General features: G+C 37.2%; 2 protein-coding genes across 2 annotated transcripts in view; one reads left to right on the top strand and one right to left on the bottom strand.

The window, feature by feature from the left end:
• Positions 1 to 8,694, bottom strand: part of LOC109071913 (B-cell receptor CD22-like) — a 115,364-nt gene extending 106,670 nt beyond the window's left edge. The window contains exons 1-3 of the mRNA XM_042764727.1: positions 8,567 to 8,694; positions 8,330 to 8,399; positions 7,489 to 7,833 (exon numbers count right to left, since the gene is read on the bottom strand). Coding sequence (XP_042620661.1) covers positions 7,489 to 7,833; positions 8,330 to 8,399; positions 8,567 to 8,581 — 430 coding nt within the window. The 5' untranslated portion in view covers positions 8,582 to 8,694. The remainder of the gene's footprint in view (positions 1 to 7,488; positions 7,834 to 8,329; positions 8,400 to 8,566) is intronic.
• A 7,164-nt stretch (positions 8,695 to 15,858) lies between these two features.
• LOC109071911 (GTPase IMAP family member 8-like) lies at positions 15,859 to 17,878 on the top strand. The gene is made up of 2 exons (XM_019088218.2): positions 15,859 to 16,111; positions 16,968 to 17,878. Coding segments are annotated over exons 1-2 (708 nt in total). The 5' UTR covers positions 15,859 to 16,110; the 3' UTR covers positions 17,675 to 17,878.
• The last annotated feature ends 750 nt before the right edge of the window (positions 17,879 to 18,628 follow it).

Here is an 18,628-nt window from a genome sequence, read left to right as displayed (position 1 = left end):
TGTAAAAATATGTAATGTAATTAAGAAGTGTATTAATTGATGACAACAATAAAACTGAACACTGTCATTACTAGCTGTGTTGCTTATATGTTCACAAGCTTCACAAGTTTCAAATAACTATTAAGCCATCCTTAAAAATATTATTGTTTGCCATAACCCGACCGACCCTGTCAATTTAGGACTGACCCAATTAATTATTTTTTTCCCCTTTTAGTCAGACCGACTTGCCGATTGTAATTGCGTTAAGACCCACAGATTTTTTTTTACTCTTCAAACAACTAATACAGATGCAGTAAAATGTGAGACATAAGAAACTGAGTTTTTTTTTTAGTTTTCTTATGATTGAGAAAAAAAATCTCAGCTCTCAGATTCTGTCAATTTTGTTCCGAAATTCAAACAATAAATACATCTTGGTCCTCCGCTCGACCAGGAACTCTGTGTAATCCGTATGGCCGTAAACATGGGCAGTCAATGTGCAACAAAGGTTAATAAATTTCACAAACGGTTTTATTCCATGCCTGTAGTTTTGTGCTGTTGTTAAAACAGCCAACCACACAACACGCTCTTCCCGGCATCACTGGACAGCATACGTACTAAAAAAACTAAATGAAAATAACTTACGGGACCAACACACTACTTCTGCTACTTCCTTAGCAGCAAGGCACGCAGTAATGGCGGTGCTGCTTTACTTCCGTGTTTCGCCGGATTTGTGTATAGACATACCTTACATCACTTTGCGCGGTAAACACATACATGATGTACGTACGTGACGTCACCGCTCTACATGTCTGCAGCGAGGGGTGTCTCAGCTTTTCAGCAAAGTGGTTCACAAAAGGGTTCATTTCTGGAGGCTTCATTTGCTCACAATACCACCTGGTGGCCAAAGAGTGTAAAACAAGCAGATATATTACAGACAGAGGTGGATAGTCCAGGGGTCAGAAAGTAAAAGTCCTGGCATATGTTTATTCCACCCATGAACTCAACAGCTGATTTCAGCAGAGGAGGAACCAAGTCATTCCTTTCAAGTCACAAGCAAGTCTCAAGTCAAATCCCAAGTCCTCAAAGAGTTAAAGTTAATGAGATAATTAAGTGACTAATTAAATGATGACTGTGCATTAGTGATGAACACCTGCTGTTACTGAGAGTTACAGAGGATCAGATGTTGATGTTTTATTGGTTAAAATGATAGATAAAAACGCGCACAGGAAACAAAAACCTCGAAAAATGATATACGACACGCCAAATCACAGAGATGCCATTTTGCACGGGACTAATATAATCACAGGACCTCTGTCTTCAGCGAGCTATGGTAGGCCATTCACGGGGGAATTTTTACTTTACAAATTACAGACATGGCCGATTCGCATGGGATTAAGATCACAGACCACCTCCGCAATTATCACAAATGGCTGGAGGTCATCAGGTAATACTAATCCTGTGTGAATAGGGCTAATGAGTCTGAGTTGTTTGGAGTGGGGATAAATTTAACGTGATATGTGGTGACATCACAATCGTGTTGCATTGTGGTCTATGGAGCAGCCTGAAGTGTACATATGAAGCAGACTCATGGGGTCGATGGTCTGTGTCTGTCCCCACATCTAAAACTGTCTTCTAAAAAAATGGGCCAAAAATATTCATGATCTGGTGATGAACTGATGTCTGTCCAATCAAATGCTCTAAAGAGTGAGAAAGTACCTCCCCTAAACAACCTCCACTGACTAACAAGAAATTAACTAATCGTATTCAAGACTGTGACGAAATGAACTATTGGCTATTTATAAAAGGCACAAGCCCATTGACATCTCACTCAAACTTCCTGTTTCATCAACATAGCACAGGAAACTGCTCATAATTAAGTTGTAAGTTAGTACAATCATTGCACATCAGGGGCTGTATTCACAAAACATCTTAATTTAGGAGAAACTCTTAAAAATAATGGCCATGTCAGTTCTAATTTCAGTGTATTTCACAAAGCATTTTAATGCTAAAATCAGCTCCTAAATCCACCTCAGAACATAAACATTTTAGAAACATTAATGGCTAATTACCCTATTTTAATTATGTCCTTCTGATCATGTACAAGTTGGGCAAGAAGTAAACCGAAATGAGTTTTTATATATGATATTCTGCACTCAAGCGCACACATGAAGCTTGCCGCAAAGCACTGGTAAAAGTAATGAATGTGCCCATGAAAAAAAAAAAAAAATAGCAGGGAGATATTTAAATTATCTTTGAATGAACTGGTGTTTTCTGCAAAGATAAAGTTTAGAATCCATCGCAATCTCTGCAGTACAGTGACAGCCTTTAGAAAGTTTTAACCAGGGCTGTTTCCCAAAAGCAACTATGGTCACAAGTTCCGTCGATACCAATAGATTTCAATGGAAATAATTTCCATAGTTAGCTAACGATGCTTGTGGAAAACACCCCAGAAAGAATTTTTTTTCAGTTTGGTTCATTTAAATGTAGGCATTTCTAACTTTCTATACAGTAGATATATTTCTCATGTCTGTGAGGCAAGTGTCCTATCGGTTTGTGATGCACTCCAGTTCACGGAGACAGAAACAGCAGAAAGCACGTCCTGTTTGTTTTCTTTATTTTACAAACCCCAGCGTTTTGTTGTTATTGTGAATTAATGCAAATAAAAGTAGACGCTTTACACTTTTAAATGATGTATTACTTACTTCCACCAACAATGCGGTGAATATGTCATATATGCTGTGCGCACCCAAGCGAACTTGCGGACGTGTCGAGTATAAATCAGGCTCGTGTAAATCAACAGAGCGAAAATAGTAGTCTGTACGTGAAGAGTTTCATTGTATACTCAGTGAGAAATGCTCCTCGTCTAACCCATGTTTTCACATATCTTTAACAGAAATAAATATGTTGCCCCAAGAATGGAGATCGCATCCTTCTTAAAGGCGTAACAATAGGCGACCATCTACCTCCTTCTACAATATTTCTAAGACTAAATCACTGACAGAGACCGATCCCCTGATAGCACACGTACAGTACATTTTTTTTTGTAGTGTTTGCTCATCTGCAATACGTCTAAAGGACGTTTCCTATCAGATGTCAATTAGACGTTAAGAAGATGTCTTTAAGATGTTTATGATTTAGAATAAATGTAAAACTGACATCTTAAATAAGTCTGTCAGATGTTTGTACACAGCAGATGCTTTCCAGATGAAGTGATCTTTAACAGACATCGTGCAGATGTATGTGTGCTATCTCGGTCCCCTCTCAGCCAATCACTGTGAGCATAGTTAGTAAGATTTCTGACATCATCCATAGCAACAAGGTCAACCCCACCGTTTCTCTTAGATTAAGATTTCTCCCAGTTCCTTAGTAAAAGTTGCTCTCAGCATATTTCTCTGTGCTATATGAGCTTTATAGAAATAACCATCAGTTTTCACTCAAATACGAATGTGTTTGTCATACTGTGTTTAAGCTCATCAGAACAACAGCAGCAAAATGACTGTGTTATCCTAACACATGAACGTATACAGGTGCTGGTCTTATAATTAGAATATCATCAAAAAGTTTATTTCATTAATTCCATTCAAAATGTGAAACTTGTATGTTATATTCATTCATTACACATAGACTGATATATTTCAAACGTTTATTTCTTTTAATTTTGATGATTATAACTGACAACTAAGGAAAATCCCAAATTCGGTATATCAGAAAATTAGAATTGTGAAGAGGTTCAATATTGAAGACACCTGGTGCCACACTCTTATCAGCTAATTAACTCAAAACACCTGCAAAGGCCTTTAAATGGTCTCTCAGTCTAGTTCTGTAGGCTACACAATCATGGGGAAGACTTGACAGTTGTCCAAAAGACGACCACTGACACCTTGCACAAGGAGGGCAAGACACACAAGGTCATTGCAAAAGAGGCTGGCTGTTCACAGAGCTCTGTGTCCAAGCACATTAATAGAGAGGCGAAGGGAAGGAAAAGATGTGGTAGAAAAAAGTGTAAAAGCAATAGGGATAACCGCACCCTGGAGAGGATTGTGAAACAAAACCATTCAAAAATGTGGGGGAGATTCACAAAGAGTGGACTACAGCTGGAGTCAGTGCTTCAAGAACCACTACGCACAGACGTATGCAAGACATGGGTTTCAGCTGTCGGATTCCTTGTGTCCAGCCACTCTTGAACAACAGACAGCGTCAGAAGCGTCTCGCCTGGGCTAAAGACAAATAGGACTGGACTGCTGCTGAGTGGTCCAAAGTTATGTTCTCTGATGAAAGTAAATTTTGCATTTCCTTTGGAAATCAGGGTCCCAGAGTCTGGAGGAAGAGAGGAGAGTCACACAATCCACGGTGCTTGAGGTCCAGTGTAAAGTTTCCACAGTCAGTGATGGTTTGGGGTGCCATGTCATCTGCTGGTGTTGGTCGACTGTGTTTTCTGAGGTCCAAGGTCAACACAGCCATATACCAGGAAGTTTTCCAGCACTTCATGCTTCCTGCTGATGACCAACTTTTTGGAGATGCAGATTTCATTTTCCAACAGGACTTGGCACCTGCACACAGTGCCAAAGCTTCCAGTATCTGGTTTAAGGACCATGGTATCCCTGTTCTTAATTGGCCAGCAAACTCTCCTGACCTTAACCCCATAGAAAATCAATGGGGTATTGGGAAGAGGAAGATGCAATATGGCAGACCCAAGAATGCAGAAGAGCTGAAGGCCACTATCAGAGCAACCTGGGCTCTCATAACACCTGAGCAGTGCCACAGACTGATCGACTCCATGCCACGCCGCATTGTTGCAGTAATTCAGGCAAAAGGAGCCCCAACTAAGTATTGAGTGCTGTACATCCTCATACTTTTCATGTTCATACTTTTCAGTTGGCCAAGATTTCTAAAAATCCTTTCTTTGTATTGGTCTTAAGTAATATTATAATTTTCTGAGATACTGAATTTGGGATTTTCCTTGGTTTGTCAATTATAATCATCAAAATTAAATGAAATAAACATTTGAAATATATCAGTCTGTGTGTAATGAATAAATATAATATACAAGTTTCACTTTTTGAACAGAATTAGTGAAATAAATCAACTTTTTGATGACATTCTAATTATATGACCAGCACCTGTATGATGACATGCCAATCATCTAATCAACTCAAAACACCTGCAAAGGTTTCCTGAGCTTTCAAAATGGTCTCTCAGTTTATGCAGTCTTGATTGTTTCTGTCTCTTCTCTCAGTTAATGGCTGTGAGTTTCTGTACCAGATGAATGTTGCTCTGTCAGTCAGAGTGCAGCTGCTTTTACATGTCAGATGGACATTATGACCCTCTGTCACTCTCTCAGGAGCCTCCACCTGAAGATCTGAACACAACACACACATTATATCTAGTGCTGCTGTCATTGTTACGACCCTCCTTTGTTCTTAAGCATATAGTGACTGAGAAGGGGAACATTGGACCAGTTCAGTTCATTACCAGCTTCACACTCGGTGTGTGAATGAAAGTGACTAAGACTGGAGACTAAATCAAGCGAACTTGTTTTATTATTGAAGACTGTGATAGTTATTTACAAATGACAAAAAGAGAATATGTGTATAAAAATAAAGGAAATAATTATTTACAAAAAAAAAATCCTAGACACACCGGCAGCTTTACAATGTTGGAGAACTGGAGAAGTTGAAGGGAAACTGGATTGTGGCAAAAGAAAAAGTAACAAAACCATAAGAAATCCAGCTAACCCATTTTATTCTGATCCTAAACTAAAATAAAGTAAAATGTGAAAAGGAAAACATCTTCAACGTACGAGACTTTGTAACTCAACTACACTAACTAACCAAACAAAAATACAGAAATTGGCACAAATCCCTAATGTGCACCATGTAACTCACGTGACATAAGTCACCTACCCCTTTACCTCCATCCAGTTTTAACACATCTTTGACAAAGCTTCGTAAGGCTTTCAAATGCCACAGATCAGGAGTTTCGGGCCAGCCAAGTAAGTAAGATATTTTACATGATACTCAAAGCACATCACAAACTAAACCAAACAGACAAAAACACAAAGAAAAAAACTCACAGCCCAAGTTCACAAAGCCAGCTGCTCTAATACACTGGGATTTCCCATACATAGCACAGCTCTATGAAGATAAAATGATGTAAAAAATATTTGCATACGCAGGGTAATATTTGTGAAAGTGTACATAAGACTGTAAGCGTAAATTAAATTTGCATGCACAAGAGAAGCTTTGTAAAGGTGTAAATCGCGTTTCAAGTGTAATATGTATGATTTGATTAATTTTGCTTTTATTAGTGAGTGTTTTTAATGTTTTGTGTAGCTTTTGCTTCATGCTAAAGCAAAATAAATATGATCTGCATGCTTCTGACTTCCATTTTTCCACGCTTACGCTTTTGGAGCATTTTTTTGTTTCTTCAAAAGACGGTCAAAAGTACTGCAAGCCTGTGAACGGTGATTTGCAAGTGAAAACAACAGTTTAGAGAATTGAAAAATGGATTGACTGCATAGAACCAATCTGTATGTGTAAAAAAAAAAAAAAAACTGTTGCAAATGTCTAAATGACTTGTTGTGCATGTGGGACAAGAAGTTCCCAAAATAAACCGATATGTACAGCTCCGTCTTTCTTTTATCTGCAATTATAATTTTGGCACGATCCTCTCACTAACTGAGTTTTGCAAGCATAAGGGGGGGGGGCGGGTCCACCTTCTTTGTAGCCAATCAAATGAGCCTCTCGCTGACTCTCCATTTACTCTTATCTAATTGGTTCAATAAACACATCATATGCCAATACATTAATCTTCATTTAGTTCAGGATCCTTCTTGCTGCCGGAATGGTACTTTTAATGACACATACAGTAAAAAATAATAATAAAAAAAAAAAAACAACAAAAAAGAACAACTTAATTGGAAGTCAGAAGCATGCAGATCATATTTATTTTGTGTTAGCATGAAGCTGCAGTTTCACAATACATGAATTACACTTAATGAATTGATGAATTACGCTGCAAATAATTTTTTCTTATGCTTGAAATGCCATTTACACATTTACAAAGCTTCTCTTGTGCAAGTAAATTTAATTTATGCTTACAGTCTTATGTACACTTCCACAAATATTACCCTGCATATGCAAATCTTTTTGACGTCATTTTACCTTCATACAGCTGGACGTCAATCAATGAGCGCGATGGAAGAACAACCCCCTCCCATCATCACAACCAATCAGGTCGTTCCAAATGATTGACAAGTGAGCCGACCAATCTGCACATCAACTGTGAAAGTAGAGTAAGAGGGAGAGAGAGAGAGAGAGAGAGAGAGAGAGAGAGAGAGAGAGAGAGAGAGAGAGAATGTGACAGGGGAAAGAGAGAGTTGGGCGGGGGGAGAGAGAGAGAAGGGGGAAATAAAATGGAGAGTAAGAATAAAATAGGGACCTAACAATCATACACTGATTATTATTCAACATAATGCACAGAAGAAGAACTAAACCTCATGAAAGTCACCTGTTACATTAAGAGTCACTCCTGGTTTACCAAGCCATTTTCCATCAGGTTTATCAGTTATGAATCTGAAATAGTACTCGTGTTCATCCTTCTGTGTCACATGACTCAGTCTGATGGTGCAGTTTTGCTGTGTGTCTCCCAGATACTGAAGCCTCTGTCTGTATTCAGGATCCTCAGACAGATCTGGAGGCTCTTCACCATGTATTAACAATCGACTCCAAAACACTTTCATGATCTGACGTTCAGTAGGGTATGTATAAGTGCAGCTCATTATCACTGATGAGTTCTTTAGTGCACAGATGTGTGAATGACTGTAACTCACACCCCAATCAGCACTAGAAACCCCTGAAACACAGAATTCATCAGGAGGAAAATGTTGTTACTAGACCATGAAAACTCAGAAAAGCATATGAATAATTTTTACTACTTGAAAACAGTGATTCATTGCAGCATGAAAACTCAGAAAAGAATTTTTATAATTTTTATCATTTTATGGCTTTATCATTTTTCATGGAGGATAATGTAGAAATTAACACAGAAACAGAAGTGAAACATAACAAAAATAAAATAAAAATAAAAATAAAAAATAGCCATGAATAACGAGCTGCATTTTCAAGTAATAATACAAAATAATTAAAATAATACTCAATGCTGTTTTTAATTAAAGACCCTGTGACATTAAAATATGAGTTTTGTTGCTTTAGATGAACTAAACACTTTCTTCTGAGAAAACATATTCATAATCTCTCTGCGCAGCTTAACTTCCTCATTGTGGGGTTTTGATAATAAAATTAAATAAAACCATCAGAGTGTTTGTAATGTGAATGTAACAGAGACTCACCGTGAATCATGAGCAGAAAGATCAGAGGAAGACGAGGAGCCATTCTGACCGACATCAGCGTCAAATATATCTAGTATCATCAACAACATCTATAATACAGCATTAATCAGCACTTATACACTCATGAACAGTACATGTACATCTCCCTATTCTTAACATTTCTCACGTTAAGACACGTATGTTATATTATGTACAATTATCATTAGTTTTCATTGAAGTAGAGTGTGTTTGTCTTACCGTGTTGAAGCTCATCAGATCATCAGCAGCCAAATGACTGGCTGTTTTATCACACACACTTTATCTTTACTAGCTTTGTGTGGTTAACACTGTTTTAACGCCCAGCAGCGGAAATAGTTGAAGTTCCCTTCTTCAACAAGAAAATAACATATCTGAATGCAATCATACACACACACACACAAAAAAATAAATAAATAAAATAAAACATAAATAAAATAGACATGTTTAATTTAAACACATTTTAAAAAGATGTTTAGAGAACAGGAATGTGTAACAAGACTTTAGTTGTAATATTAGCTAATGTGTAATCGTCCATCAAAGGCCATATATACAGTAAAATAAATCAAGAATTAGTAATTCTTTTTGACAGTCTACTCTTTCAAATGTCTTTTATCTGTCATCTGGATAACTTTGTTAGTGTATTATGTGATTCCGTACAGCACTGATGGTCCAGTAGAGAAAAGCAGGTGATACGTGCAGAACTTGGAAACTTATTCGGTAAAAGATGCACTTTTTATTTTACTTGTATTTTATTTGCTGAAGCCCAGACATGTTTTAATTTTTGTATGAATGCTAGAGGAGGTTTACAGCATAAACTCCTCTCATTACAAAACTGACCAATCAGAATTGATATTCAAATGACGTAACATTCTTTAGACTAAGAAAATAAAGCTAGTTTTATTAAAGACCAAAATAGGTCAAAACAGGAGTTGTTTGCTGTTAGTTCATGTCTATAAACTCTGAGCTCTTCTATGTGCTACTGAACTCCTTTGAAACAATATGCATTTATAAACACTTTCACTGAGAAAAGGGGCCAAAATTTGCCATGATGTCATGATACAAAGATTTCTGTCCAATCAGATGCTCTGAAGAGTGAGAAAGTCCCTCCCCTAAACCGCCTGACACTCACTAACAAGTAGCAAAGTGGCAATTCATGTTTAATGCTGTGACGTAAATAAACACTAATGCATATTGAGTAGCAAAACTTCCTGTTTCAAAAGGAAATGTCAACATAGAAAACTGGCCAATAATTGCTCATTGTGGGATCTTTGAAAATTAAATTAAATAGAAAAATCAGAGTGTTTCTAATGTGACTATAACAGAGACTCATGAGAATCATGTGAGTCATGAGCAGAAAGACCAGAGGAAGACATCCGCATCAAATACATCTATAATACAGCATTAATCAGCATTTATCCTCATAATCAGTATATGTTTGGTTTTCCCAATATTCAATTTTTGTATAATAAGTCTTCTGTATTTGACAAGTTAAATACAGCTTAAAATCTAAGATAAATGACATCTATGACAATGTAACACTGTCAAACGCAGTGTGTCTTCTTCATTATTTCACCCTCATTATAAAGGTCAGTTGTTTTTTCACAGTCTGTTTGTCGCCTCCTGCTGGACGGCTTTGGATGTTATGTCACGTGATTCACTCACACAGTGCTTCTGTGAGTCGGAAATACAAGTAATCTCATCATGAAATTTGCAACATTTAATGTTATTTGAACTTATACATTTTAGTTAGAACTTTATGAAAGTAAAGTGAACTTTAAGTTTGGCGTCTTTTTTAAAGGGATCATATGATTTTGCTAAACAGAACATTATTTTTGTGTATTTGGTGTAATGAAATGTGTTTATGCGGTTTAAGGTAAAAAAAAAAAAATTCCACATACTGTACACTATTGTTTCTCCTCTATGCCCCACCTTCATACACTCCCGCGAGAGAAAAATTATTATAGACTGAGCTATGGTTGATTGACCTGTAGGGGACAATCTATTGCCGTTTGACTTGGCTTAAATACAGCAAAGAAGAAGATGTTAGTTGTAGACTTAATCCACCTGTGATCCTGTGACATGCGTGTGTATTGTTTGCTGCTGGTTCTCTTGAGTAAATTTCCTCATCTTGACCAGATCCGTCTCTCTCAAGTTATCACATTTCGGCAACGAGGATGAAAGCAAGGAAAAGGAAGTTTGAAAAGGTGAAAAAGCGGGATCCGTACAAGTGGAAGCTTTGGAAAAGAAGATGGCCAACACGGTAGGAACAGTCACACCATTTGATAATCAGTCGCAGTCTTGGGAAGAGTATTGTGAAATCTTGCAACATTTATACGAGGCAAATGAGATTACAGAAGCAGCCAAGCAAAAAACTATACTGTTGAGCACTGTAGGAAATCAAACATACAGTCTACTGAGGAATTTATTGAGTCCAGTTAAACCAGGAACAAAGATTTTTGGAGAATTAGTGGATTTACTGAAAGAGCATTTCAATCCAAAACCCAGTGAGATTGAAAAAGAGGTAATGTTCTTGGGTCATAAAGTAGATGAGACTGGCCTACATCCAGTACCCGAAAAAGTGACTGCTATTCAAAATGCTCCCTCGCCAAAGACTGTGACTGAGTTGAAGGCCTGTTTGGGACTGTTAAACTACTATAACAAATTTTGCCTAACTTTTCTACTGTTTTAGCCCCAGTGCACAAGATGCTGCGAAAAGATGCAAAATGGCACTGGGGTGGAGAACAAGAAGCTGCCTTAGTTCAGTCTAAAAAAAATGATCCAATCAGTACAAGTATACAACATAATCTACAAACCTGGCAAGGATCATGCAAATGCAAATGCAGATGCTCTAAGTTGGTTACCCTTGCCAACAGAATCTGTCCCTGAACACGAGGAAAGAGCACTAATGCTGGAGAATGCAGACATAACCTTGATTACAACAGAACAGGTGAGAAGTTGGACACAAAAAGATCCGGTATTATCCAGAGTGAGAGAAATGGTGCAACGAGAATTCCTGCAGGAATTAATAGGAGCAGAGTTTAACCCACACACATTAAGAAAAGATGAATTAAGTGTACAGGATGGTTGTGTGTTTTGGGGGGCTCACGTAATCATTCCCAGTGTGGGTAGATCAGAAGTCCCGAACCAGCTGCATCAGTGTCACCCCGGAGTGTCTAGGATGAAAGCGTTAGCCCAAAGTTATGTGTGGTGGCCCAAGTTGGACCAGGATGTGGAAAGGTTAGTTAAAACCTGTCGTATCTGTCAAGAACATAGAAGCGTTCCCGCTGTAGCTCCACTGCATCCTTGGAATTGGCCAGAAAAAACATGGTAAAAATTGCATGTGGATTATGCAGGATCCTTCATGGGAAAAATGTTCTCGGTCTTATTGATGCACATTCAAAATGGATGGATGTGTATCCTGTGAAATCCGCTACATCTGCTGCAACCATTGAATGTTTGCGTACTAGCTTCAGTAACCATGGACTACCTGAACTGATTGTATCAGATAATGCTACTTGTTTTGTGAGCACTGAATTCAAAGAGTTCCTGAAAAAACTTCTGCACCCTATCATGCTTCCAGTAATGGGTTAGTAGAACGGGCTGTACAAATTGTTAAAGGCATGTTAAAATAATGTGTTGAAGGAACAATGGCAACTAAATTGGCTCGAGTGTTATTCAGTTACAGGATTACTCCTCAGACCACCACAGGACTTTCTCTGAACTGTTGCATGGACGGAAATTGCGATGTTCTTTGGACTTTATACATACTGATTTATCTGGGAAGATTCAGGAACAACAACAAAAGCAAAAAGTCCATCATGACAAAAAGGCCCATGAACGTAGCTTTGGTGTTGGAGATCCAGTACTTGTTCGGAGTTTTACTTATGGACCAAAAAGGATTCCGGGGCATATTGAGACTGTAGCTGGACCACTTTCTTATAAAGTGATGCTTGGTGATGGGAGAGTGGCCCGAAGACATGTGGATCAAATTTATGCCCGACAGAATTAGTTTGTGAACCTTTCAGAGGAGGTTATGGACTGTAAATATCCTGATTTAGACTTCTCTGATAACTCAGCTCCTGTAGTGGCTAAAGAGACTGATGAAACAGCGACTAAGGACATTTCTAGTGAGACTAATCCCCTTGAATTAATTGGGGATTCTGCTCAAACTGGTGAGATAACCACTAAATCACTGACCAAATCCTTTAGCCCTGTTGTGAGACAGTCACAGAGAACCAGGAAATTGCCTGGTCATTTAAAAGATTATGAACTGAAGTAAAAAAAAAAAAAAAAAAAAGAGAAAAAAAATGTGAAAGAAAAAATATTGTAAACTTGGGGGGAAGGAGATGTTATAGACTGAGCTATTGCCGTTTGACCTGACTTAAATACAGAAAAGAAGAAGTTGTTAGTTGTAGATTTAATCCACCTGTGCTCCTGTGACATGCGTGTGTATTGTTTGCTGCTGGTTCCTCCTGAGTAAATTTCCTCATCTTGACCAGATCTGTCTCTCTCAAGTCATTACATCATGTCTACACTGGAAACGAGCGGTGCGGAGCAACGCGACAAAATACTGTACAATAGAACTTATTAGTGATGCTGTCTACACTCAATGTGGCGCAGTGCGACAAATCACCAACAGAAAACTGCTGAATTGTCCTCTTTATGACGTGCTAACACAAAGTTCAAATGATTTGCAATGCTTTGTCGCGTCCAGTGTAGATACGACACGATGTGACAGCAAAAACATGAAGAAAAGAAAAGTGGACACTGAAAATAGATGATTCAAATGTGAATGGACTGAACAGTTTTGAGTGAGTGAGTGAGTGAGTCCATCTCTGTTAGGGATGTTGGTTCGCAGTGAGTTCACAGTTTTAACGTAAGTTTGCTTTAGCCTAATTAATTTTCAAGATCTGAGGTCAAATATCTATTGTTGCTTTCACTATGGCTATAAAGATCACACAAAATAATATTCAAACATAAATTAGACACTTTTAACACTGAATGAATCACATAATCATTACCTAAGATTATCATTGTCATATTTTTTATGTTGTTCCTGCCGCGACTTCACTGAAAAAAAAAAGCATTTCTAAAATAGAATTCTGTGTTGCTTATTGTCACGTGTCGCTGTCGCAGGTGGTTAGGACAAAAACTACAAGGAAAAGATACTTTTTATCGCCTCACGTGTGGTTGGGACACACGCTGTTACAGTTTGATCCCCCTCAAAAAATCTAAGTATAAAAACATTAATGCTGACAGATCTAATAACTGAATCTGCAATTAGGGAAAGTAGAGAGAAGAGATCCAGTCTGGATATGAGCAGGAACAGTTGATTTTCATGGCAGACATGGAGATCCAGAGTTTGTGTTTGTTCATATGTTTTTAATATTTAACAGGCAAAGTTCTTCTGTATCTAAATGTTCATAATTGTTTGAATAAAACAGACTACTGTGGGGAAAAATCTGAATATTTATCTTGTGACCATCTTTTGATTCTTTAAAAAAAAAGCAACAATATAATAACAATAATAATAATAATAATAATAATAATAATAATTATTATTATTATTATATATATAATATATCCGGCCCCTGGCGGAAACTAATTGAGGAACCCTGGTCTAAATGGTTACATAAAGAACCTTTAACATCTGAATAACCTTTCTGTTACACAAAAGGTTCTTTGTGATGAAAGATGGTTCTTCAGATTATAAAAAGGTAAGAAAGAGGTGGTTTTTTAAAGAACCTATGACTGAATGGTTCTTTGTGGAACCAAAAATGGCATCGCTTGAAGAACCTTTTGAAGCACCTTTATTTTTAAGAGTGTAACTGTAACCGATTACAGTTACATTTATTTTGTGATTAAATTACGTAACGCCATTACATGTAACTAGTTACTCCCCAACACTGGTAATCTGTACATGAATTAGTGATCGCCTCATTCCCTTTTAAAACCCACAAGAAAATGGCGGCAAGTTTTAATGCTTAAAATGATATAAAATTAAACCGATATTCAGGAATTGACTTGATAGGTAGTGTAGAAACTATTTTATGCATGGTTCCTGCCAATCTTAGTAGACAAACAATTTAAATATTTGTGTATTCACACCCTCATTGGAGCTGAGCCCCCTAGTATTGAAATCCTAGAATCGGTCCTGCAATGGATGAGCGGATCATCTCAGTCATCAACACTCCAGGATTGTTTGATACAACAATAACAAACGAAGAATAGGCTTTCTCTTTCTTTCTTTCTTTCTTTCTTTCTTTCTAAACATTCAGTTATAAAAGGCATAGACAATATTTATTGTGCACTTTTAGTTAGATTCGTTGTTCAAAATGGTAGTTTTTGCAAGTGTGATGAAATCAGTGAGCTTACCATGAACCTGCTTCTGTGATTATAAAGTGAGCACTCGTTGTACGCCTCCTGTCTAATTCATTTATAATTTGAAGAACACTTTATGCTGTATCATCACTCGATTAGTCACTTAATTATCTAATCAACTGCAGTGCTGCTTCAGTCCTATTTTTAGCACTCTGTAGTATGCATACTGAGCAGTGTTCATTTCATTCTCTCATTTGGGCTGACTAAGGACAAAACTGGCTGGGCCCTAGTTAGATAGCCCAGGTGACACCCATATGGGTCCCACATGGGTTTGCTTGCTTTAAAAAAAATAATAATAATAATAAAAAAAAAAAAAAAAAAAAAAAAAAAAATATATATATATATATATATATATATATATATATATATATATATATATATATATATATATATAAAACATTAGGCCTACTGTAAATTGCTAATATGTGCTAAATAGTGTGCCTCTGCTGCCATCTACTGGTTATAGCCTAGTGGTATTTTATTTTATTTTACTTTCAAGTCTAATTTATTTATAGAGCCCTTTCCACTACAAAGTAGACTAAAAGACTGTACAGTAAAGAAAGTACAGTAATACAAGAAGCAAACAAAAGACAAAACTCAACAACAGGAAAAATAAAATAAACTAAATACAAAATACAACTTCCAAAAATTAAACAATTAAAAGCCATGGAGAACAAGTATGTTTTCATTAGAGATTTAGTATATTAATTCAATTTTATTTTTGTATTCAACATTTGGTACTAAATGTTTACTAACTATTTACTCTAATTTATGCACCATGGTGTAACCACTACACGGCTGTAGAGCCATATATTTAAATATATAAACAGGCCTGTTTATTCCCTAGTTGCTGGGAACAATGAACAAACATAATTAATTACTTGTATTAAATTATGTATTTGGATATATACAGTATTTAGAATATTAAAGAATATTGTTCTTCGACAGGAAAGTGAAAACTTTGTATTGTCTTATAAGTATAGCCTCGATTTACAAGAAAAAACCCGAACTGAACTCTCCAGTTGTCTTTGAGTTCAAATATGAGTAGGAGGGCTCTTCATCTGCGTCACGTGTGTTCGACTTGAGGCGGCGCTGTGCAGACCGATCGGTTTTTGACATCAAAGCACCGCGAGAGCGATTTAGACTCATCACCTATGTAAGTTTACTTGACATCCAGTACAGTAGGTGGCGACAATGTTCATAAGGATTTATTCGCCATTGAACAATAAGAAGAAAAAGTAGAGAGGAGAGGCTCTGATCGCTCTGCGCAGCGCTGCCTCAAGTCGAACACACCTTATTTCAGTTGGCTACTCACCTGAGACCTGCAGATCACAAAAGGACAAACCTGAGCGTACAAGACATTAACACAGTCAACTCCAACAAGTAAGTTTGCTCATGATGTTGTTTTAAAGGTTTATTTAGGATTCACCAGGAAACAAAGTCATCATTGGTTACTCCAGTCAGTGCAATATACATTGCAATGTTCACTAGACTTTTTGTTAAGTGTCATGAGTCTGGAAACTACTAGTAGCCTACTTACAGCAAATGCCAGCAAAATCGTGGAAGAGGATTGCCTTCCATAGACTGTCTTACAGTAAGATTGATTACAAACTATAGCATACTGTACACACAGTTGTCCACCTTATTTTTAACGCGAGAGGGATGCGGTTAGTTGTAACTTTAAGTCATTTGCTTTGTGTTCATGGACTTTTAAATTGTATTTCTAGTTTTAATGTTCATGTTTGTAGTCTTTCCCCTTGATTCTCTTCCCCAGGTGTGTCTTGTTAAGCTCGCTTGCCCTTGTGTTGCTTTGTCAGATATTGTTTGTAATGTAATGGATGCATTGTGCCTTTGTGTGCTGGTTTCGTTTTCATCAAACTGCTCCTTGCACATAGATCCCTGTCTCTGCTTGCCTGTTCCCATTCTCAGCATTGCACTGATGTTACTTAAGTTATTATAATTTATTTTTTGTAATCATAAGCACTCTGGTCGGTTAGCACCGATAGTTTTGTTGTTTGCTGCACTTTGTTGTTCTTCCAGTTTTTTACATATAGTGTGAATAATGAAGACTAATGAATATGAATATGAAGCCTTCAGTGTTGTAAAATAATGTGGATAGTATGTTCTGAGAGTGCAGTGTTTTTAGATGAGTATATCATGAATACAAATGTGAACTGAAAAGGGTAAGTTTAACGTAATATATATTTTATTCTTTTTTTCCTTTTTTTTTTGCTCACAGTGGAAGAAGATCTGAGGATTGTTCTGCTGGGTAAAACTAGATCTGGAAAGAGTTCATCAGGAAACACTATACTGGGTAGAAATGTGTTCAGAGTGAGTAACTATGCTGGGCCTACAACCAGACAGTGTTTAAAAGAAAGAACAACGACTGGAGCAAATGACATCTCTGTGATCGACACACCTGGACTGTTTCACACAGCCATGAGTGAAAAACATCTGAAGGCTGAGATTGAGAAGAGTTTGCAGATGTCTGCTCCTGGTGCTCATGTGTTTCTGCTGGTCATCAGACTCGGGAGATTCACCGAGGAAGAGAAAAACACAGTCAAGTGGATTCAGGAAGATGTTAAGAGGTTCACCATGCTGTTGTTCACAGGAGCTGATCACTTAAACAAACCTTTAGAAGAATTTCTGCAGGAAAACCACGAGCTGCAGACGTTAGTGGCTGATTATGAGGGAAGGTATCATGCCTTCAATAACGTGGAGAACAATGATCAAGCTCAAGTCAATGAACTGCTGGAGAAAATCAATAACTCAGTAGTTGAAATAAATAAAGGATACTACACCACTGAGATGTTCAAGAAGACTCAGAGAAAGACATTCATGATAAAATTGTTAAAGATAATTGGCGTTTTAACATTAACATATGTATTATATAAAAAAGGGAGATTTTGGCAGAAAGTGACATATATATGTAAGCAGTCCTATTAAAATATTTGTAATTTTAAAGAAAGTAGACTACTGCAATATGCTGTGAATAATCAGCGTTCAGTGACTGTGTCCCAAATCACACCCTACACCCTCATTCACTATTCCCTACATGAGTTTACTAATATAGTCCACTTGACAGAGAGAATGAAAGCAAGTGAGCGAATTCAGACACTGATGAACAGCTGCTGTTAAGATTTTATATATATATATATATAACATTTGCTGTGTAGTAGAAGGCTTTTGTTTCAGTTAGTAAGATTACAGACACATGCATATGTTGTTTCTTTATACATTCAGCTAAGTGGACAATCTTTACATTATTTTGCAGTAAGACATTTTAAGATGAATTTGTTTCTTGAAACTGTCCTTTTCTGTAATTATTTATTTAGAAGACCCATGATTCTATGGCAGTTAACACCCCTGATCTAGTACATAAAACTAAATTAGCTTCTTTTTTCGCAAGGCTTTTCACCTGAGCACAAAGAGCTTATGACCAAATCACCATGCAGAATTTGTATGAGGAAGTAAACAAGTGAGTCATGAAAGCGAAAGTTACCAGAGGCCAGCAATGGAAGGTGTGTTTGAGGAACACATGCAGTTTACCTTGTGACTTTCCTATGACAGCCTGCTGGCATTGACAGTGCAGCTATTATTTATAGTGCATTTATTGTCGTATGTGTATGTATGTAGGTAGGTGCATACAGTACATGTAGTTTTATTGTATTCATTATGTAAGTGCAGAAAAACGCTTGTCTTTTATTTTGTATTTTGCGTGTATGTTTCCAGGTGGTTTGGTCACGTGGGATCGGTGTGTATATACCTGGTAGCGTTTCCTGTTTGGGTTAGGTGTAGTAGAGAGAGGGGTGAGTAGCGGGGAGTGCTCACTTTCTGTTGACCGTTCAATATCGATTTGTTTCTACTTGGTCTGTTATTAAGCCAATAAATGTTGTGGGA

Source organism: Cyprinus carpio, chromosome A1 (assembly GCF_018340385.1).
Source record: "Cyprinus carpio isolate SPL01 chromosome A1, ASM1834038v1, whole genome shotgun sequence".
Taxonomy (NCBI): domain Eukaryota; kingdom Metazoa; phylum Chordata; class Actinopteri; order Cypriniformes; family Cyprinidae; genus Cyprinus; species Cyprinus carpio.
Note: the sequence above shows the minus strand (reverse complement) of the source record. Positions and strands in the feature narration are given on the sequence as shown.